General features: G+C 46.4%; 2 protein-coding genes across 3 annotated transcripts; both read right to left on the reverse strand.

Annotated features, from left to right (window-relative positions):
- Positions 1 to 1,649: 1,649 nt before the first annotated feature.
- ctsa (cathepsin A) lies at positions 1,650 to 10,573 on the reverse strand. Of its 2 annotated transcripts, none has more exons than XM_063472750.1 (14): positions 10,471 to 10,573; positions 9,085 to 9,245; positions 8,903 to 9,014; positions 8,774 to 8,824; positions 8,613 to 8,699; positions 8,380 to 8,535; positions 3,595 to 3,771; positions 3,404 to 3,495; positions 3,222 to 3,300; positions 2,999 to 3,147; positions 2,839 to 2,914; positions 2,613 to 2,702; positions 2,426 to 2,527; positions 1,650 to 2,000 (listed from the first exon to the last, which is right to left on the reverse strand). In XM_063472750.1, exons 2-14 carry the CDS (start codon positions 9,243 to 9,245, stop codon positions 1,917 to 1,919), a joined length of 1,416 nt encoding a protein of 471 aa, XP_063328820.1. In that variant the 5' UTR covers positions 10,471 to 10,573; the 3' UTR covers positions 1,650 to 1,916. The 2 variants fall into 2 exon arrangements, with proteins under 2 accessions (XP_063328820.1, XP_063328821.1); XM_063472751.1 differs by lacking the exon at positions 10,471 to 10,573 and adding an exon at positions 9,778 to 10,118.
- Positions 10,574 to 17,684: 7,111 nt separating this feature from the next.
- snrpb (small nuclear ribonucleoprotein polypeptides B and B1) lies at positions 17,685 to 23,129 on the reverse strand. The gene is made up of 7 exons (XM_063473269.1): positions 22,998 to 23,129; positions 20,558 to 20,709; positions 19,059 to 19,170; positions 18,826 to 18,978; positions 18,613 to 18,742; positions 17,908 to 18,039; positions 17,685 to 17,824 (listed from the first exon to the last, which is right to left on the reverse strand). Exons 1-7 carry the CDS (start codon positions 22,998 to 23,000, stop codon positions 17,784 to 17,786), a joined length of 723 nt encoding a protein of 240 aa, XP_063329339.1. The 5' UTR covers positions 23,001 to 23,129; the 3' UTR covers positions 17,685 to 17,783.
- Positions 23,130 to 23,328: the final 199 nt, after the last annotated feature.

Here is a 23,328-nt window from a genome sequence, read left to right on the forward strand (position 1 = left end):
AATGACAACGTGTACAACCATTGGAGATGTGAGCAGGACAGACGGAACAACTGACGGGAAAAGTGTGGACTTTATACCAGTTTTTAAATTGTGTTGATCGGCCACGTAAAACCAGAGTTATGATAAAAATATCTGCAATGTTTGGTTTTCTTCCTGAATACTATCGTTGTTTATATTTACTGCGGGAAGAAACGGTAAAAACGGCGTTTTATAAGGAAAACCAACACAGGCGGAGCGCTCTCCGCCTGTGAGCAAAAACAAAACCAACCCCCACCCTTTCCTATTGGTCGAAAAAAGTACCATGTCGACCAATCAAAAAATGATATGGCAATGTGGCATCTAGTTGTTAAGAAACGGGGGGAAGTTTTAGGAGTGACGGTGGTGTTTTGAGATGTGAGAGATTTGAGACGTTTAGCGCAAATCTTGTGTAGTTAGTGTGTAGTTAGTGTGTAGTGTAGTCAATAGTTTTGTTGTGTGTGTCAGAACAATGAGGCGACTGCTGAATGTTACAGGTGTTACAGGAGTGATACATCTCCTGTTGTCAGGCCTGCAGGTATCAGGCTGTTGTTCTCCTTTATCTCATAGTGGACAGAAATTATTTTTTGGAGTGGCACAAATAATTTGTGTGGCATCAAATTTGATGCAGAACAGCTGATTGTTCTGTAAATAGTTTGAAATGTTTATTTAAAAACACCTTGGCTGCATTAAAAAAATAGCTGCAACAAACTTTGTCGTTTGCAAAACTCAGTTACTTTTTTGAAGAAGTAACTATATAATTAATTGCCCAACATTGGTCATTATTTACTGTATTTGGCAGACAGAGTTACAGGACTCTCTCCCAGACCACAGACTCATAATACAAGTCAGAGCTTTATGAAAAAAAACAAGTGTGTTTTCAAAATTGGAGTTCAAGTTATTTTTACTTCCAATAGTGTTAACATACTACACAGATCATGAACAAGATTTTTTAAATTTTCATTGTAAGTGGGCTAAAGCAGTTAATTAAAAGTAGTCTAACATAAATGTAAATGCTGTAATTTGCTTATTTTAATAAACATGTAACTTGGATGGATTGGATGCTGGCGTGACCACAGTGCACACGTCTGCTGTTGCTCACAGGGGTCCAAGGGACCGCTCAGGGAGTTTGTGTGTTCGCTCAGACACATGAAACATTAGAGGGAACATTGGTCTTCACCTGAGTTCCTGCCGCTGATCAAATACAGTACTGCAGCATTATTACACAAAATCACTGAGATTTTTGTTTGTTCTCACTAAAGACAGGCTCTACCTGCACTCAGCCACGCCCCCGTTTGTGCATAAAAAGGAAACAGGTGGAGCTGGAGGTGACGGAGGAAACGAGACAAAAGATGTTTTATGTGCATTCTCAGTTTTTCTTCTTCAAACTGGAAAAACGTCTGCATGTTTAACGGGCTGCTCGATGTGCAGCTCCTGTCACGCTGCAGACGACCCAAGATGGTGGTGGAAGGGGGTGGAGTCTGTCCAGTTAAACATAAGATGAACCTTTATTAGTCCCACACGTGGGAAATTTTTGGTCACAGCAGAAAGAAGAAGCTGCTCAGTGCTGTCAGGGTGTCCTGCGTGGGCTGGGAGATGTTAGACGCCATTTAGAGACGACATCAGAGACGAAGCTCGTTAAAAATCAGTGTTTATTTCCCTTTAAATCAAACAAGCAGCAACTTTCTCATTTACAATAAAAAGAAAAAAAAGAGTGGTGGCAGTGCTCGTTTCCATGACAACCAAGAAGATGACCAGGTGACAAGCTGGTCCAGAGGAGTGACATGATTGGCTGAGGTCTGGAATGTGGTTGCAACACAGGAGAGACGTGATGATTTGTTGACAGTGTGAGAAAAAAAAAAAAAATCAGACTAGAAGCCTGACAGGTCAGGGGTCAGAGGTCAGTAGGGCAGCTTCTTGATGAATCTGGTGAACATGGTGAAGGCAGCAGCTGGTTTGTCTGTTGGAACCATGTGACCTGAACCCTGCGGGAAGACAGCGGCACAGGTCAGAACAGTCGCCAGAAATCAGGCCTCAGGTGTTCACGCGGAAACACCCCGAGGCGCAAACACCCCGAGGCGCAAACACCGGCCGTTTCTGCCATCTGGTGGATTTTCTGTGAAGTGCAGTAAGTGTCAGGCTACATTTACCAGGAAGGTGATTTTTCTTCATCTACAAAGACAATTTGATTTGACGACGTTTAAAAACAAACTGAAATATTAAAGCAGATTTACACCAAACGAGACATTTTTGTTTGTTTCTTCTTTATAAATAAAGATACTGTAGAAACCTTAAGTCGTCCGATGATGAGAGAAACTAAACATTTGACACGACAGCTGACCTGAAACAGAACCCCGCCCCCAAAACATGACATCACACAGTCAGTGAGGATGATGAAGGTGGCGTTTACCTTCACGGTGAGGAAGACAATGTTATCAAACTCTTTGACGAAGCCGCCGACTTGCTGACCGTCCACATCTTCGTAGATCCACGGACGCCTCTGGACTTGCACCTGAGACACAGGTAAGCACACCTGAGAGTCAGCTTATAGATCAGGTGACTTTGCAGAGGAAAACTCAATAAGATCTGAACTCCACCTGCTGCTGCAGAGACTCCACAAACCACTCGTCCCCCATGAAGTTGCACGCCATGTCCACGTCGCCATTATACACGAGGATGCGGTACTTCTGCACAGAGAACACAACCGTCAACACCTTCCAGTCCATATTAGACAGGTGAAACAGGTGAGTCCTGTTAAAGGCTGGAAACATTTACACTGGGGGAAAAAATGAAAATTAAAAAAATGGGCGGAGCTTCACTGACTAGAGCGCCGAGCAGCTTCAGGTACTGTTTCCTGACATCCATGTAGAGCCGACCGTAGTTCAGGTTCACCTCAGAGCTGCGAGCGCAGAGCAGAGAGTCAGTGAGTCAGCACAGGTGAGGTGGACAGGTGAAACAGAGGTCAGGTGTGTGCCTGTGTTACCTGCAGATGACCCAGTCCAGAGCTTTGGGGCTGATGTGGAGGGCTTTTCTGACCAGCGGGTTGTTCAGGTACAGGTTGGAAGGGGTGGAGTTGGTGCAGGGGGGGTCCAGGCGGACAGACGGGAGCAGCGCCCCCAGACTTTTGACTTTCTAAAGTGAGAGAACCACCTGGTCAGGTGAGCGCTTTATAGATACTATTTGGATCATCAGGGACTTGAACTCACCTGCGTCCACAGCCGGCTCCACTGATGGTGAATGAACGAGTTTCCCAGATCTCGGATCACCAGCTGGCCTCGCTCGACACTGACAACAAACAGGAACACACCTGGCTGAGCACCATACCTGCTGCAGGTGAGCTCACGGACAAAAAAAGATCACAGGCCGAACGTTAAAGGCCACAGCTCACCTGAGTCTCTGCGGGACTCCACCTGGGCAGGAAGCATACAGGTTGTATATGTTCAAACCTGAACTGTAGACGATGGTCTGAACCTCCCCCACCTGCAGAGGAAACGGTCAACACCTGAGACATAAAACAGAGCACCAGAGAGCCTACAGGTAGACGTCGGGTGCACCGCAGGTGAACTGGGTCGTACTCACGCGGTCCACGCAGTTCTGGTTCGGGTTGTCATAGAAGTTGCATTTCCCGTCGCTGCAGCAGTAGGTCTGAAGCTCCGCCCACAGGTGGCTGCCAAGCAGGCCGTGGTAGTAGGCGAAGTACACCAGAGAGTTGTCGTTCATCTCGTAGCTCGACATCCCATTCCCCACGGCGATGCCCTGCACCACAGGTGAGTCGGGTGAGGCAGGCATTAGGCTGCTGATGTTTCCACAGCCTCAATATGAAACACCTGTTTTTACCACAGGTACACCCGCTGCAGCTCAGGTGGGACACCCCATTGATCACATGGTCTACAAGCAGCACGTCACAGGTACACCTGTCTGCAGTGTTTTCTAATGATGTCACTACAGGAAGCACGTTCAAAGTGAACAGTGTCACCACAAACTCAGGTAAGAACAGATTTTTTTAATGCTTTGAGTGAGTTTTTCTGTGATTTGATGCTGTGTAAAGAAGACTGCTACTAATAACAATAATAACACTAAATGGAAAGGTGGAGGCTTTATCCAGGTTTGGAGCAGCAGCCTGAGCAGAGAAGCCCAGACCTCCCACACCTTGGCCACCTCCAGCCCACCTGAGCAACATTGAGGCGTTCAAAGACCAGCCGAGAGAGTAATCTCTCCATCGTGTCCTGGGTCCGCATCACCTCACCTGCCTTGTTTTCATGTGGAGGAAGCAGCTCTACTCAGAGTTGCTCTCCAGTGACACGTCTCTAAGCCACACTTCACAGAAGCTCATTTCAAACCTCAGAGCTCACCACCGAAGCCGTTTATACTCCGAATTCCAGTGGAAGCAGTAACGCTGGACTCTGCAGTCTTTGGAAAGCCATTTTCACAGGTGCATCAGGTATGATACAAACCACCTGTAATACCTACAGCGTGCTCTAATCGCTCTAATAGGATATTATGGTCGACAGTATGGAACGCTGCACTGAGGTCTAGCAGGACAAGCACAGAGATGAGTCCACTGTCAGAGGCCATAAGAAGATCATTTGTAACCTTCACTAAAGCTGTTTCTGTGCTGTGTTTGTTTAAGATGGCGCCGAGTATGGCAGCCTCGTCGCGAACTCCCCCAAGCAACAGCTGTTTTTTGTGTTTAATTTTACTTTTTCTTTATTTTTTCACGAGTAGCACATGTCTCCTTGTGTACGACCGACAAACCTTACTGGACATAAAAGACGGACTTTCTCATCACTTTCCGGAGTTCAAGTTTTGCAACACGGACCCTCCGTTTGCAGACCCCCCATTCATCTCACCTGAGACGCCTTTGTTCTGGGCCCGTGGAGGCCGCAAACGCCGACGCAGAGGGAGAAGATCTGGCGTTCTGGTTCGACTGAGACGGCGCACTAACAGACCACCGTTACCCAGTTTATTACTGGCTAATGTGCAGTCTCTGGAGAACAAGCTGTGCGAGCTTCGGGCACGGATCTCATTCCAGCGAGAGGTGTGGGACTGCTGCGTGATCTGCCTCACAGAAACCTGGCTATCGGACAAGGTACCGGACTCCGCAATACAACTACCGGGGTTCTCTGTGCACCGCGCGGACAGGTCACAGGAGCTTACTGGGAAAAGCAGAGGCGGTGGTGTGTGTTTCATGATCAACAACAGCTGGTGTGATTATGCGAACGTGCACCCGGTCAAATCTTTCTGCTCACCGGACCTGGAGTACCTGATGATTAAGTGCCGGCCATTCTGGCTACCGAGGGAATTCACAGCAGTGATTATTACGGCTGTTTACATTCCCCCACAAGCCGACACTGACCGAGCACTCAGGGAACTGTACAGCGCGATCAGCAGTGAGGAAACCGCACACCCAGAGGCGGCGTTTATCACGACCGGGGACTTTAATAAGGGTAACCTGAAGAAAGTCTCACAAAAACTACACCAACACATCCATTTCAGCACTCGTGGAGACCGGCTTCTTGACCACTGCTACACCTCTTTCCGGGATGCATACAAAGCCCTCCCCCGCGCCCCATTTGGCCAATCAGATCACCGCTCCATCCTGCTCCTGCCCGCCTACAGGCAGAAGCTGAAACAGGAAGCTCCAACCCTGAGGGCGGTGCACCGTTGGTCGGACCAATCGGAGTCTACGCTGCGGGACTGTTTTGATCACGCGGACTGGGAAATGTTTCACGTGGCTGCTAAAGACATTGATGAGTACACAGACTCAGTCTGCGGATTTATCAGAAAATGCGTGGAAGATGTCGTCCCATCCAGAACAGTTAAATCCTTCCCAAATCAAAAACCCTGGATTAACGGAACTGTTCGCACGGCACTGGCGGCACGGAGCACCGCTTTTGCCTCCGCGAACACATCGGACTACAAACACGCACATTACCAACTCCGGAAGACGATCAAAGCAGCCAAACGTGAGTACAGGGACAAGGTGGAGCAACATTTTGACAACCCTCGGAGTATGTGGCAGGGACTAAACACAATCACAGACTTTAGAGGGAAAACCAGCACACCGCAGACCACGGCCTCTCTGTGTGAAGATCTAAACGTATTCTACGCTAGATTCGACACAGCGAACACCATGAGACCGGACAGTGTGCGCACCGCGGATGACGTCAGTGCGCACACTGTGTCTGAGGAGGATGTGCGGAAGTGCTTCAGGAGGGTGAACGCACGCAAAGCTACTGGTCCGGACGGGATTCCCGGCCGCGTCCTCAAGTCATGCGCGGCTCAGCTGGCTGGAGTGTTTACACACATCTTCAACCTTTCCCTCTCTCTGTCTGTAGTCCCAGCCTGCTTCAAAATGGCCACCATCGTCCCTGTACCCAAATCCTCCACCATCTCCTCATTGAACGACTGGCGACCCGTAGCCCTGACCCCCATCGTGAGCAAATGCTTCGAGAAGCTGGTCAGGGACTTCATCTGCTCTGCACTACCCGACTCACTGGACCCTCTACAGTTCGCATACCGCCACAACAGGTCCACTGATGATGCCATAGCCCTGACACTCCATGCTGCCCTGTCACACCTGGAGAAGAGAGACACGTATGTGAGAATGCTGTTTGTAGATTACAGCTCAGCATTCAACACCATCGTTCCCTCGAAGCTGGACAGGAAACTGCAGGATCTAGGACTGAGCAGCTCCCTCGGCAGCTGGATCCTTAACTTCCTGTCTGACAGACGCCAAGTGGTCAGACTGGGCAGCATCACCTCATCCCCCATCACACTGAACACTGGTGCTCCACAGGGGTGTGTACTGAGCCCTCTCCTGTACTCACTCTACACCTACGACTGCACGGCCACTAGAAACTCCAACATCATTGTGAAGTTTGCGGACGACACTGCAGTGGTGGGTCTTATTACCAACGGTGATGAGACGGCCCACAGGGAGGAGGTCAGCGCCCTGACCCACTGGTGTCAAGACAACCATCTCACCCTCAATGTCGCAAAGACAAAGGAGTTGATAGTGGACTTCCGGAGGTGCAGAGGAGTACACACCCCCATCACCATCAACGGCGCCGCTGTGGAGAGAGTGAGCAGCTTCCGCTTCCTTGGTGTACATCTGGCTGAGGATCTTACGTGGTCAGTACACATAAACAAAACAGTGAAGAAGGCGCAGCAGCGCCTCTTCTTTCTCAGGAGACTGAAAAGATTCGGCATGAGCCCCCGCATCCTCAGGACCTTCTATCGCTGTGCTATTGAGAGCATCCTCACTGGATGCATCACCACCTGGTACGGCAACAGCACCGCTCACAACCGCAAAGCTCTCCAGAGAGTAGTGCGGTGTGCTGAACGGATAATTGGAGGTGAGCTTCCCTCCCTCCAGGACATTTACAGGAAGCGGTGCCTGAGGAAAGCGGGGAGGATCATCAAGGACTCCAGTCACCCCAGCCATAAACTGTTCAGACTACTTCCATCAGGAAGGAGGTTCTGCAGCATCCGGTCCGGTACCAGCAGACTGAGAGACAGCTTTTTCCATCAGGCCATCAGACTGCTGAACACTTCATAGACACCTCACCCTCACTACTGGAACTTCAACATTATGCACTCCATACTGTATATAAATACCACTGTTTTGCACATACCAACCTCTGTATATTTTATATATCTTATTTTATTGTTTACTTTATTTCATTTGTAAAACATGTATAAAACATGTATATACATACTATATACACACTCAAACACACACACGTAGAAAAACATATTTAGTATACACATTCAGTAATGTATATACCTTTACATATTGTACATATATTTATTACTTTTTAGATTAGCCATTTTTATATTTTGCTTGTTTTACATTATTGTATTTTGCACAACTCTGTTGCTTGTGAAGCTCGCACACAAGAATTTCACTCACATGTACTGTACCAGTGTACCTGCACATGTGATGTGACAATAAAAGTGATTTGATTTGATTTGATTTGATGAGCTCTGAAACCTGACTGAAACTCTTCAAATAAGCCATTCCTCTGCAGATGATCTGTTAGCTGTTTGACAACTACTCTTTCAAGGATGTTTGATATGAAAGGAAGGTTGGAGATTGGCCTATAATTAGCTAAGACAGCTGGGTCTAGAGATGCTTTTTAAGTAAAGGTTTAACTACAGCCAGCTTGAAGGCCTGTGGTACATAGCTGATTATTAGAGATAGGTTGATCATATTTAAGGTTGAAGCATTAATTAATGGCAGGACTTCTTTGAGCAGTTTTGTAGGAATGGGGTCTAAAAGACACGTTGATGGTTTGGAGGAAGCAGTTACTGAAGTTAACTTCAGAACTGTTACCTGCTGTGTGTCAGGTGCATCATTACCTGCAGGTTGAGGCTGGCGTCCTCCATCACCCTCTCAGCGAGCGTTGGGATGTAGATTCCTCCGTAGCTCTCTCCGGTCAAGAAGAGCTCATTCTTGCTGTACTCTGGAAACAGGCGGAAGAACTCCTTCAGGGCCAGGTAGTTGTTCATCGACACCTGCAGAGAAAAAGAAAAAGCTGAACACCTGACCTCCGGGCAGCCAACCGGCAGCTGAGTCACTGAGGGTCACTGACCTCTGTGTCATTGGTGGCGTATTTCTGATCGTCCGAATACGAGAAGCCGACTCCTACTGGGGACTCCAGGTACAACATGTTGGCAATCTACACACAGATAGTCGACCAATCAGCTTTGACCTCAGCCGTGCGACCTCAACAAAAGTCACATAACAGCATACCTTGTTCCAGGCGTACGGGTTGTACTCCAGCGTCGCACCGTCGCTCTGGATCTGAAATGACAAAAGGTCAGAGGTGGGGTGTGGAGTCATAGTATACCTGTAGGGGGCAGGTGGGCAGAGTTCACCTACCAGGAAGGGTCCATGTTCGGTCAGCAGTCCGTCCAGCGAGCTGCAGCCGGGGCCGCCATTCAGCCACAGCACCAGCGGGTCCGAGGACGGTTTGTTCTGCGACTCAACGAACCTGAGAACAGAAGAAGTGGTCAGCTGACGGTCAGGTGAGGCATGTCTTCAGGCGTGTCTCCGGTACTGACCAATAGTGCAGGTGTTTGCCGTCAGGCACACTCAGGTATCCAGAGTACTGCTTGAAGCTCGGCTGTTTCTGCAGACCCGGCAGGTACGTGATCTCGTCGGCCGCCGGGGCCGCTTCCGCGCCGAGCCACGCGGACAGGAAGTAACACGACAACAGCAGCATCTGATAGCAGACAGGAAGTAAAAACATCCAATAAAAATGCTCCTCCTGAGATTTCACCTTTATAATACTGAGGTAACGTCCAGCAGCTGACGTCCACGTGTTCCTTTCACTTTTGTCACACGATCACATGACACACAGCACCAATTATGTCATCTCTCCTGCAGGAAGTTACTGATTAGCTCTACTGTCAATTTTACTGACTCGCAGCTGGTTAGCACTGAGCAGGTTATCACTGACAGATCACCAGAAACAATCAATAACTGATCAAATGTGATGATTTCACAGAGCTGTCGGAGCTCTGCCAGAAAATAAAATAAATAACCCTAAAAAATCCAAACAAAACCAAAAAAGTAAAACTAAATAAATAAAAAAGCAGGAGGCTGTCCTCAGCATCAGCCTTTCAAAAACAAAAAAAAAATTAAACCTCAGTGATGATGTTAAAGTTTTAAAAAGGGGTTTTCATCACTCAGTTTTATTACATCCAACCCTGATTTTAAAAAAGCGAACTTAAAACACAAAGTTCAAAGTTCACCTGTTCTCTGAGGTAAACCTGTAAAACACGAGCTGCGCCACAGCAGGATCTCACACGCACCCGCACGCACACGATAAATTAGGCAGAAATTTAAATGAAGTCTGGTGGGTTCCTCTGACGGCCACGAAACACGTGATTTCAGCAGGAAGTGAGGTTTGTGTTCGCGGACTGATCACGAGACTTTCTGATTGGGGATCGATCAGAAGTCACGTGATTACTTTCCCCCTGAATGAACGAAAAGTTACGTTTTGGTTGAAAAGTTGATTCTGTTCATCTGGACGTTTTACTTTCGGACGTGACTGAGCATGCGCCAAGAAAATTTACATTTGCAGTTTTTTGAACGGAGTTTGGCAGAAACACGCAGTTCGTGTCAGAATAACTGTTCAGCGACCGGAAACGGGTTTCAAATAAGAGAAACGGAAGTTTCAGTTTCAACACGAAACGTTTTCGACTCACAATCAGTTCGATTAGCGATCAGAAAGCGATCAGTTTCTCTCAGAGTGCTCGTTAACTGTCATGAAACAGAGAGAAGGCTGTGTGTGTGTGTGTGTGTGTGTGTGTGCCCTGATACTCACACACACACACATTTTAAACCCGGAAACGTGGACTATCACGCACAGCATCAACTTTAACGTCTTAAATCAGACAGAATCCAAACGGACCTCTGAATGGAGACCTCCCGCTTTCACTCACCTCTTCTCTGCGCGTCCACCTGCTTCACCTGGGCTCGTGGTCTGCAAATAAATTGGACACGCCACGGTGAAGGAAAACAGGTCATATGACAGCGGCAAGTCACATGACCCCTCCCTCCCCTCTGTTTTTTTTTTTCAAACTTTATTTGTAGGGTTTTTTAGGATAACTTTTTTTTTAAATTAACGATTAAGAACAATACGAATACAGACTCTCGAAGAGGATAAAACAGTAGAAGAATATTCAAAGACTCCGAAAACAACAGAAAGAGTACCAGAGGGGCTAAATCAAACGGACAGTGTTAAAAGTGCAGAATAACAACAAAAACGCTCCAAGAATCCGTGAATCCCTCTTACAGTGTTCTGAGTCGAAGGCGGCCTGGCCCTACCAGACTTTATGTATGATTATTGGGCTGCCAATATTGTGAAATTATCCACCTAGATGCAGGCTTTTAGGGAGGGCAGAGAGCCGCCTTGGTCCATTATGGAGCTAGACGGTCATCTCACTATACTGTTGCAATAATGTGTTCAGGTCTACCAGTCAGTCGCAATGTTAATTTTAAAGATCCTGTGGTTAAGAACTCCCTCAATGTCTGGTTTCAGTGTCGACGACATTTCGGGCTGAGGCGGTCACTTGTCTGCTCCCCTATTGCATCAAATCATCTTTTTTTTTTACCAGCTCTGAGCGATGCAGGGTTCAAGGTTTGGTACAGCAGAGGAATTATCTGCTTCTCTGATCTGTTTGTTAAAGGGTCATTTTTATCCTTTGAAACATTATCTAAAGATTTTGGAATCCCAAAGACTCACTTCTTTAGATACTTACAAGCGCGTAGCTTTGCAGTTAAACACTTCATATCCAAGTCTACCTAATGACTGTCCACTTGAGGATTGTCTGCAATTTCGACTTATTGCTAGAGGCCACATCTCTCAAATATATAGCACATTGCAGCATACAAAGGCAGACTCTGTGTCCAAAGCCAGGAACGCCTGGGAGCTGGACTTAAACCTCCAGATCCCAGACGACCTATGAGACCTTAGTGTTAGCAGGATCCATGAATCCTCAATCTGTATAAATTCTTTACCGGGTGTACCTAACCAAAGCTAAACTAGCCAAAATATACAATACCTCTGATGATAGATGTCCGAGGTGCAAGCAATCACCCGCCACTATGAGCCATATGTTCTGGACCTGCTCTGATTTATTCATAGAGCTCTTTCGTATGTGTGTGGGAAAACAATTGATCCTAATCCAATGACAGCAGTCTTTGGTGTACTCCCAAACCAACACGGTATAACTTCTTATCAAATGAATGCAGTGGCTTTCTCATCTCTCCTGGCACGCAGGCTAATTCTTCTTAAATGGAAGGATTCAGGTCCGCCAGTGTTTGTTCAGTGGGTGAGAGAGGTGATGAGGTGCTTGCAGATAGAGCATCTGAGATACAGTTTGAGAGGGTCTCAAAGTAAATACTACAAAACCTGCTCATCCTTTGTTGAATATGTGGAGAAGTTGTCATTTACTGAAGTATGATGTATTACTGCTTTTATCTGTGTTTGGTTTTTTTTTTTTCTCTTTCTTTCTTTAAAGCCACTTACTATCTGTAGCAAGCCGGAAAGAACTGCGCACAATGCAGCCCCCCCTTTTATTTATGTATTTATTTATTCTATTTTTGTTTGTTTTGTTTTTTGGTGGGGGTTTTTGCCTTGTTCACATGGTAGTATTTTTTGTTTGTGCCCATAGATTATACATTTTCCTGCATCCAACTGGTTTGCCACTGCGTGGCACAACTGGTTTCACAATGGCAGTGTTTGTAATCGCAATTCGAGTTTTTTCTGTACTTTTGTCACATTGGAAAATCATAAATAAAGTTGTCCAAAAAAAAGTGCAGAATAACAAAAAGGGAGCACAGGCTAAACAAACAAACAAACACTGGAGGATTGAAACAGTAACAGATGACAAACACATCGGCTGGATTTCAGTTTCTTTAGTCACATGATGTTTAAAGTCACTAATGAACCATGTGAAGGACGGTTTGCTATTTCTCCACTTGCTACAATGTATATGGTATTTACCTAATGTTAATCACAGCAGAGATACGTGGATGTAAATGATCCATATAGATGGTAATATCAAATATATTAAACTGTGGGATGTCATTGACTTTCAGTGATAACCAGCTGTGCAGTTCTTTTTTTTTTAACTCCATTTTAATTTATTTTTAATGAGCAGTGATACATCCCACACTTCCTCCATACAACTGTGCCCACATTGACAAGCATACGCTCGCTTGCACAGGGCCAGTGTCCAGCTACAGCATGTTAAAGAAGGCAAGCATACATAGATAGATACATAAGCACTCTTTGGCCTCATATAAGGCAGTCCTCCGGTCTCCCCGTTCCCTGTGCCATCCATAAATAAATGTGTGTGTGCGCCGAGAAAGAGAGTTCTCAACACTAGGTGGCGCTCTTCACTGTATTAACAAAGGCAGCATGGGTCCCCCGTTTCTCAAAAACAGGTCTCTGTAGTCTGAGTATGTAATGTGTTCCATCAGATAGGCACCGTACACTTTCTGGATCCAGATGTTACATGTGGGAGGTTCTGGTTTTAACCATCTGATAGTTTTGGTTTTTAGGGCTGCAGTGAGTAATTTATTTAGCTGGTGAGTTTTGCCTTTGGAGTCAGTAAGTTCTGGACTCTTTCCCAACACTAGGACGTAATGGAACATTTACTTTGAAAACTGCCTCCAGTTTAGGGCAGAGCCAAAATATATGGGTATGATTGGCAGAGTGTGTCCCACAGTTCCTTCAGCATGAACATGTGTTGGGCCCATCTGAGCAGTTCTGTAGAATCTGGTGATAATTTTCCATTTAAACTCTCTCCAGCTGACCAAAAAACAGCTGATACAGGATCACAAAAAGAGCACAGGTCCACCTCAAATGTAAACCTCCTCAGATACTGGGTATATATTATTAATTACCTTAAAATGGGTTTCTTTAACTTTTGGCGGAACAGGCCACTTAACAAATTCAGAAAACGCTTTTTCCATGAGTGACTGATGCCCGTGAAAGGCCTGCAGACGTCTACCCAAGTCAAACTCATGGAAAGGAATCGATTTGAAGTTCACACTAATAAACTTATTGTTACATTTGCTATCATTTAAATTACAGTTTCCCATTTTTAAACTTGGCAGCGCTGGTTTGACGTCAGAATATAACAATGTGTTGCATAGTAGCTGCTTCAGAGCTAATGGGATAGCGTGACAAGCCTTTCTGTAATGTTTTAGTGGACAGTCTAAATTGTGTCTCTTCAGAAAAGATACAAAATCCAATAAAGCACCATTAGAGTCCAACAAGTCAGTTACAAACAAGATGCCGCTCTCAAACCAGTTCCTGATAAATAATAACTTTCTGTTAGCGGTTTAAGTCTATTGTTCCATATTCTCAACATGTGGGAAGAAAAGTTGTGTAAAAATCATTTTCCAGAAGTAAAGAATCTGTTTGTGGAAACTAGGTAGTTTAACAGGAATTGTACTGATCTCAAAGTCACATCCTAATAAAAAAATCAATCCCTCGTAATTCCTTGAATAAAGATCTGAGAATACGACACCACATGGAGTCAGGCTGAAATAAACAAGCTCTGAGCCAGTTAATCTGAAAAGTTCCTACCACTGATTCAAATTCTAAGGCTCTAACACCACCCTTCTCATGATCTTTAACCAGCTGTGATCTCTTAATATTTTTGTTGGTTTTCCACAGGAATTGAAAAATAGTTCGCTTTCTTAATGTTTTGGGGAGAAACATGCAGAGAATGACCTGGGTAAATTAATTTAGAGAGACCTTCAGCTTGGAGAGGACGACTACCAAATACAGTGATATCCCTGGTCAACCAATGACTGACCGATCTCTTTATGTCGTGAAGTTTGTTTTTGTTGGGTTTTGAGATTAAAGTTATGAGGCCTTGTTTCATTGTGGGTGACAGATTAGTTGATGAGATACATTCTAAATAAGCACTGTAGAGCAATGATCTAATGTGATGCCAGAAAAAGGAGTAAAATTCCACCGTTAGCCCATCAGTTCTTGCTGATTTGGGTATTTGTTCGATTGCCTTGTCCAGCGCTTCTATTGCAAGTTTACCCTCCATATGATCCTTCACACCTTCGTCCAATGTTCCAATAAAGCCTCTAAGACTCTCAGGAAACATAGTACCATTCTCCGCTGAATAGTTTGACTTATAAAGGTTGCTGCAGAATTGTAATGTTTCCTCATTTACTTCGTCTTGGTCCTCAGTCAAACCTCCTTGACATCCAGTGATTGAATCTTCTTTTCAGTTCATCTGTTTCTCTAAATTAAAGACGTAGGAAGAGTTTTTCTCTTCCTCCTCCATCCATCCAGCTCATGAACAAACATAGGCGCCGTTAGCTTTCTCTAACAACAGTTTGTCACATTGGGATTGAAAACTATTTAGTTGTAATTGTTCATCCAGTGATGAATCCTGTTTCCAGCACAGCTTGTTAATGCCCTCACTAATGGTTTATTGGCACATTTGCTCATTTGAACTGCCATCTGTTTCACTTGGAATTTGAACCATTCCTATTTGCTCACTTCTGACATATCCAGTTGGTCTATTTCCACCATTAGATTTTTCACTTCAATACAGAAGTTGTCATTATGCAGAAGGCTGTTATTAAATTTCCAAGTAAGAGATCGATGTCTCTCTTTAGCTAATGAGATGGACAAGGAAATCAAACAGTGGTCAGTAAGAGGCTGAAACTTCACACCTGGAGATGTCGTTCATCAAACTGTTAGATATTAACCGGTAATCAGTCCTTGAACATTGACCATTGTTCGATTGAACCAAGTATAATGAGATGCAGATTATTCAGCCTCCAACAGTCACACAGGCTGTGTCCCACTCCAGCGACCGCACGCTTCGGAGTACGTGCAGTTTGCGTACTACGTACGGCGCATACTAGGAAGTACGAGAAGTGCAGAAGTGAGAGGCTCGTGAAATGGGACGGTCTAGCCTTCGTCGCACTGCTCAGGTTGCCTAGCAACCATGATACTAACTGCGAGAAACGTTTCATACAGCTTTGTGTGACAGAAATGAAGGAGAAAAAATGTTTTGTTGGTCTTTTTTTTTTATGACATCACTTTGATTAGTTTGAGTAACCCCAAAGCCTCACAGATGATGTGCAGCAGTGGGTCCCTCAGTCTGTCCTCACTCTGGACACTTGCAGTTGTCACACATGGAAATCAAATGTGTGATAAGCTGCAGGATTCAAACACAAGTGTAACTTATAAATACATGTTCATACTTTTATTCCACAATCAGAGAGAAAGAAACAGAGAGAGAGTGCAGGACAGACAGACAGGTGACAGTCTCAGGTGTATACACTGCTACAAAACAGCACAAGAGAAGGAGGATTTAGTGTTTGTGTTATTACGAGTGCTAAACAAGAAGAGTTCCCAGATGGTACAGTGGACACATGTGTGACTCCTGTGATTAAAGCATCTTTCTTTCAGCTTAACGAGTGAACCGTCAGCTCGTTCAAACACACGTTAAAGTCCGTTTGGCTCGACACCACCGAACAGAGGCAGCAATATAACATAGCTAACATTAACAGTGCAGTGAATCCTGCTTGTGCCGTGATATTCAGGACTGCAAACCGAGCAGCATCACTGACTTTCAGCTTGTTGTGTTTGTGGATATATGACTGACTTTAATTATCCATAAAATCATCACATTCTCTGTAAGATTAAGGTCGACTATTGAACGGCGTATATTTTAAAGTAAAGGCTTTAAAACCAAGTTAGTACAAACATCACTAATGTCACATAACTTAGCCGACATGTGACCAACAGTCATGTTTTAATGTTCTTCATTATTAAACATTCGCACATAAATAAGTGACATAATATTCAGTACTTACTTTTGAAAGTTCACTCTTCGGCCGCTCCTCTTCTGCCGTACTTTTCAGCAAAATTATCCACACCCACCGCCGCGCTATGAATTGTGGGATATATGGGACCACGAAGCGTGCACCAGACCACCGCCGTTTCTCAATTCTCAAGTACGCGAGTACGTACTCGCGTTCTCGGCGAGTACGTACTGGCCGAGAACGCACGGGAGTACGGACTCGCCGAGAACGCGAGCACGGACTCGCGATGTGTACAATTGGAACACCAGCGTACGTGATGATGTCACAGGTCCGGAGTTTTTACTGCCGTCCCCTCTTAATTTAACTGTGAGTAACATGTTATGAAGCTTAACTTTAATCACAGCCAAACCGGTTTACTCAGGAACAAATAAAACACTGAAATAAACCAAACATTAACATTTAGAAGTGATCTAAGTGACTTATATATCATTGTTAACCTCAGTAGTGAAACCTCTATTAATAAAAATAGTGTACATGTACATACGTGTACATACCTTAATAAAAACAAGCAGGTGAGATGTTAGAACGCTTTTATTTTTATTTTAGTGGACATTTAATACAATAGACAGCTGCTGGGGTTTGTTTAACCTCAGTAGCAAAAAGACCGCGGGCGGGGGGGGGGGGGGGGTTGAAAACGATGTGCCGGGAGTCCGCTGTTCTGGACGAAATGCATTCTGGGATATTTAGCTGTACCAAGTCCACACCGATGCATGCTCGATAAAACGGGCGGAGCGAGAACACATCCGGGACTTTTTCGCGTTCTCGGCTTGATGCGTACTTCGAATTGGAACAGTACTTGGTCTCCGACTGATGACGTATCACGAGTACACGAGAACGCAAGTACGCACAAGTACGCATATTGAGAAACGCCCCACGCTTCAAATTTGGGGAAATCGACGGCGCATTTGGAGAACACTTTGGATTGGGACAGCCGTCGTCGCGTCGCTGTGACGTAATAGGTCTCAAAATGTGTACTCAAAGCGTGCGGTCACTGGATTGGGACACAGCCATGGACTGACTTTGGTGACCGAATTAAGAATACTTTCATCTAAAGGAAGCAGTAAAGGAAGCACTGAAGCTCCTTTCCTTAGTGTTTGGAACAGCTGATTATCGCCGCCATGCAGATACTTGAGCACGTCTCTCAGTGAGAACCCTTCCTGAGCAAATGGGATGATTGCAACGCACTCTCGGACGACACAGGCTCCGCCTTCTGCTGACACCGCCTAGGCTCTGATTGGCTTCTTTAAGTGATAACCATAAAAACTACACAAACTAAGTGGAGTCACACTGAAAAACTTTATTTAAAAAACAAACCAGATGTTTATATAAAAAAAAAAAAAAAAATCTATACAACAGGTGAGTGTGAAGGGGTGGAGTCTCTTCAGGGCCGTGGGGGAGGTCTCATCCCAGGAGGAGGTGGTCCTGAAAGAGCAGAGCACAACTCACATGGTCTGATAAACACCAGGATGTGATCCGATTGGGTGTTTCCAAGAGTGAAATCTTACCTCTCATGCCCGGCGGAGGCGGCCTCATGCCTGGGGGGGGCATACCCATTGGAGCGCCGCGACCCGGACCAGGTGGCATGCCCATTGGAGGACCCATCGGTGGTCGCATGCCAGGGGGCGGTCCCATCATACCTGCAGAGAGCGGGGAGAGATTAAAATGGACCAATCATCAGGGAACAGCTGACCCTGTAAGAGAGTAAACTGATTCTTTATAATGCAGAGGTCACATGATCACTGAGCAGCGCTTTGTTTAAGAGGCTCCTCCCCTTGTGCTCACAGAGGGCCACAGAGCAGAAGCCTCACACCTGGGCAGGTGTTCACTCAGTCTCCACGTGAAGAAAAGGAGAGAGGAGCAACGACCGCACCAACAGAGACTCCTCAGCTTGACGCTGCACGCCCGCCATGTTTAAACTACGAACCCACATCTGACTCCTCCCACTGATTTCTCCTTCTGCTGTGATTTTGTTAATGCAGGTCACATTCTGATGGTCAGAGCTATGCACTACAGGTCCAGTGTCTCCTTCTCTACAGGAGGCAACAAAGGAAGCACTGGAGCACCATGAGGAGACTGCAGGTCACATGACTGAGGAGCTTGAACGCACCTGGTGCCTCACCTGTAGCTTCTTGGGGTTTTATTTGTTTTTAAAGAAACATCACATCAAACTTGGTCTTGTTGCCAAGTTGTCTTACAGTGACATCACTGACCTGGAGGTGGGGCTCCTCTGCCCATGGGGGGCGGGGCTCCTCGCCCAGGTGGGTACTGGGTCGGCGCCCCAGCGATGCTAGCGCCTGCTGCGGCGGCGGCAACCGTCCCTCGACCCTGCGGCGTCATCACCTGCCCAAACACAGGAAACTGTCATCACTGAGCGTGCTCAGACACACACACACACTGAGACCAGCTGGCATCACCATATTTACCTGCTGCGATGGTCCGCCCACACCTCTGACCGGCCCCGCAAGGCCAGCTGGTGCCTGAGGCATCGGAGCGCCAGCGGGAACGCCACGACCCGCTGCCCGCCCCACGCCTGGCCCTCCGGCCACGCCTGCCAATGGGACACGAGCGATCCCCGTCTGTAGGCGAGAGGTCAGAATTAATTCAACACAAACAAAAACAGTTTCATGATGAAGCTCCTCCCGCAGGGGCCACTCACGTCCTTAGGGGGCGGGCCCTCCACCGTCATGGAGACCAGGTTCTCCCCCCTCAGCAGCACCAGACCCAGAACACGTTTCTCCTCACGCTCCGGCTGCTTTGAGTTCTTTGGCCTGAAAAACACCCAGAAGGCAGTAGTCACGGTGTGGTCACAAATTTATAGGCTGAATCCTCCTGAGGACCCGTCCTGTGCGGTCTACGTGGGCCGGGTCCTCAGAAGGTCGGGTAGGCCGGAAGTGCGAGGTTGTGAAATGGGACGGTCTAGCCTTCTGATTAGCGTCACCGCTGACTCAGTGGAGTTTAATAAACTCGGCCGTCTGCTCCTTGCTATCTAAAATACAACAGGACACTGGCGTAAACTCTCGACCGTCTCACACTTCTGTTTAATCAGTTTTCTGTTTGACGTTTATTCAGCTGTCTGAAAACCAAGGAGGAACCCACCGAGGGATTAATAAAGTTTTATTTAAAATCTAATAACTTTGATCTCAGCCAAACCGATTTACTCAGGAACAAATAAAACAAGTTATCTAAGTGACTTATATATCATGTTTAACCCGAGTAGCGAAAGACCGCGATGATCTGAAAACGATGCGCCAGGAGTTTGCCTGGCACACCGAGCGGGTGGGTAACAGACGTCTCCGAAAACGTCGGAGCAGTTTTACAAGTATGTGATGTCTTGATACACCGAGCAGATATCTGAAGTTCACACAGCTACTTTCTCGGCTGAAAATATGTTAAGTTTATTTTGTGACCCAGAACGATTAATAAGAGTAAAATCAAAACTTAGTAGCGGCCGCCATTATTGGAAACTGCAATTGGCTGGGCCGCGCTATGAATTCTGGGATATGGTGGGCCACGAAGGACACACCCGACCCATCCTTCAAAATTCGGGGAAAAAGAGGACGCATTTGTCGGCTGCATTTGGAGGAGTCTACGAATTTGGACAGCATTCGTCACATCGCTGTGACATCCTCAGGAGGATGCAGCCCATGAATTTGGACACCCCTCTGTCATTCAGTTGCAAAGACGAAATCAGATCAGGGTGAATGAATGTGATTGGTTGAAAAGGTGTTCAGGTGTGTGCGCTCTGTCTCTATCAAGATGTGGGACAGGAAGCTTTAATGTTTCCATGGATACAGTTTAAAGCTACCCCGCTCTGATGTGCAACCATCACCTTAGAAACAAACAACAGCACTGAGCGCGCTCAGACACAAAATCATTCACTGTAATTGAAATCTTTATTTTCCCTCTCTGTGCCAAAAATCACCAGATCACCAGTTTCTGGTGCTTCAGCTCAGACACTTATGTGATTGTATCAGGTTACACTCACGGGGAACGCTGTCTGTGGAGGAATAGTCACGTGATCCACCTTGATAAAACCCAGAGTTAACCCTGGCTAGTGACATGCAGCCTCTGGTTCGATTGGTTTTCCCTGTGTAACTTTTAACAACTGTAGCTCCACCCCTTAATGCAGTGTGTAGGCGGAGCCAGAGCACTTACTTGATCTTCCTGAACTCGTCGCAGTCACACAGGATGAGGTTCATGTGTTTGTCGAAGGCCTTGAAGGTGCCGATGAAGATCCGCCCATCCTGCAGGATGCACCTCATCCTGAAGTCGATGTGCTGCAGCATCTTTGAGCTCTTCCCCACCGTCTGACCAATCAGAAAGAGGCGCTGTGTTACATCATCATCATGACTGACCATTGGAGCCACCACATTACATTATCAATACCATCATCAAAAACATCAATATCATCAGCATCTGACGAATCAAAGAGACACGCCGGTTCCATCATCAACATCTTCTTTTAGACTCCTCAGAAAAGTCTCCAGTTCTCAGAGCTAAGACAGGTAAGGGGTCAGAAACCAGGGGCTCCCCATCAGCCTATCAGAGGTTACGTGTCTTCACCTCAAGGGCAACGTGATTCACAGTGATGAGACACCCAACGGCATTCAGCCACTTGCAGGTGACAATGCCAGAAACAAAAACAAAGTGGGCAGTCCCAAGTTGAACTTCACAGCTTTGAGGTGAGCAACCAAACCGGCCAATGAGAGCAAGGCACAAGGCATTACAAGGCAACTGCAGCTGAGGGGACCTCCACAAGACGAACCTAACAGAACAACTTCCTTTGATGACAGAGAAATACGTCTGTGAAGGTTCTCAGTCATTCAGGTCATCATAGTCTAAGGAACTCGGAAAGAAAAGCGAAAGAGGCAGTGTATGAGAGAAACTCAGGAGAGTTTTCTCCAAGCACGACATCCCAGTGCATTTCAGACCCAGCAACACACTCAGACACAAAGTGGTTCGTCCCAAAGACAAAACTCCAAAACACAAACTTAACAATGTGGTGCATGCTGTACAGTGTAGCGAGGAATGCCCAGACCTCTACATTGGAGAGACCAAACAGCTACTTCACAAGCGCATGGCACAACATAGAAGAGCCACCTCCACGGGACAAGACTCAGCAGTCCATCTGCATCTAAAGGTCAAAGGTCACTCTTTCGAAGATGCCAATGTTCACATTTTGGACAGAGAGGACAGACGGTTTGAAAGAGGAGTGAAAGAAGCCATTTATGTCCATTGTGAGCGACCATCTTTGAACAGAGGCGGTGGTTTACGACACCAACTGTCTGCCATCTATAATCCAGCTTTGAGATCCTTCCCAGATGCCTTAACACCCATTCACACCTCAGGAAATCACATGCTAGGGGGGGCTAGGTTTCACAATGAGCTCACCTGAAACCCTGGCTGATTGTGACCCACACCCATTTTCACACCTTGGCTCATGTGATTAGGTAGAGGATCATCAGGAGGTCCTTTAGTCCCTCTTTGGGGGGGATACTCCCACGGGGTTTAAATCTGGGACTCTCCACCATTTGACTCTAGAACTGAAGAAGCTTCTCAGATCAGAGGTGAAACGTCTTCAAGCAACTTAAAGAAGTCCAGACGCTTTTCTTTCTAAGCTCCTTAGACGATGACAGAGAAACAAAGCTCAAAGCTGTGACCGGGACAGGAAGAAAGTGGTCATTGTCCCACCCTTTCAGAATAAAACCCTGCTGAACTAACAGAGACTACAGTAAACTGAAGCTCGACTTCTGTGGGAATGCTACGTTGTAACTGATGTTACTGTAAACTCCTTTTATTCCTACACCACAACCTTCCACGCCAAGTTTGCACCAACCCAATGTGTAGTTACATTTCTCAGGAGGTGCACATCAGGTTATGGCTTAAGTTACAATGTAGAACTGAAGAATAATTCACCTGTAACCTGGGTCTGCACAGGTCGATAAGGTGTTAGAGCACACAGGTAAGACCCTTTCATAACAAAGAGTCAGCACATATCAATGGTAAAACAGTAGGACTCTAGATAGTGTCTTCAATCTAACCTGCAGATTGATTGATTGATAATACTTTATTCATGGAGCTGGACTGGAGCAGCAGGGATCAAACCAGCAGCCCTGCTTTGTTCCAAAGCTACAGCCACCCAATGGTGTAAGCCCCTTTCCCAATAAAAGTGCACCACTCTGACCTGTGACCTGTCTGTAGCACAAGTTATATATAGTTATTTCAATAAAGTTAGCCCGACCCGTAGCTCAAGCCGTTAGCTTTCGTTAGCCTCTCTGTTTGCCACCGAGTTCGCTCATCGTGTGCGCCACTCCAGCAGCTCGGGAAGATCAGGCCTACCGGCACGGAGACCAGGAGAGTGTCCCGGTAAAATCCGGACCCTGCCCCCGGACCCCCAGGTCTCGGTGAAGCCCCGAGATGGACTCGAACTCGGCATTGATGATAGAGCCGGGTCTGATCAATAACACCCCCCCTCCCTGACGTCTGTGCGACGTTCCCTCTCCCCGCTGTAAACGGTTAAATGAGCGGTAACTGAACCGATACCGCGCTGTCCGCAGCGACAGAGACCCGAACCATCGCCGGAAACGGTACTCACCATGTTTGCGATTCCGATGGCTCTGATTCACACCGGATTAAAAAATTCTGACCCGCGGAGATCCCGCCAGGCCGCCTTTAACAGGAAGTACAGGAAATGACGCACAGCCGACCGGAAACTGTGGCAACGCCGAAAAGATTCCCCCTGTGCGAGGAACAAACAGTTCCTGCGCGAAGACTCAAATTGTTAATCACGTTAATTAACGTCAACAAGTTCAAATAAAGTTTCACGTTCACCGCTCACGGATCGTTTGCATGTACATGCTTTCTGACGTCATTAAAATAAAGAAATCTTCTGCACTCAGCGAAGCAGCTTCACTTTGATACTGAAT

The sequence above is a fragment of the Pelmatolapia mariae genome, linkage group LG5 (assembly GCF_036321145.2).
Source record: "Pelmatolapia mariae isolate MD_Pm_ZW linkage group LG5, Pm_UMD_F_2, whole genome shotgun sequence".
In the NCBI taxonomy this organism is placed as follows: Eukaryota; Metazoa; Chordata; class Actinopteri; order Cichliformes; family Cichlidae; genus Pelmatolapia; species Pelmatolapia mariae.

Excerpts from the sequence above, each read along its gene's own strand:
- ctsa (XM_063472750.1), bottom strand. The coding sequence starts at position 9,245 with ATGCTGCTGTTGTCGTGTTACTTCCTGTCCGCGTGGCTCGGCGCGGAA. Across the intron at positions 3,772-8,379 it reads ACGCCAGCCTCAACCTGCAG|GGCATCGCCGTGGGGAATGG; the intron begins GTAATGATGCAC and ends CCTGTGGTGCAG. Across the intron at positions 3,148-3,221 it reads GGAGCCGGCTGTGGACGCAG|AAAGTCAAAAGTCTGGGGGC; the intron begins GTGAGTTCAAGT and ends CTCTCACTTTAG.
- snrpb (XM_063473269.1), bottom strand. Across the intron at positions 18,743-18,825 it reads TGGGCGGACCATCGCAGCAG|GTGATGACGCCGCAGGGTCG; the intron begins GTAAATATGGTG and ends GTGTTTGGGCAG. Across the intron at positions 18,040-18,612 it reads CAGAGGAGCCCCACCTCCAG|GTATGATGGGACCGCCCCCT; the intron begins GTCAGTGATGTC and ends CGCTCTCTGCAG.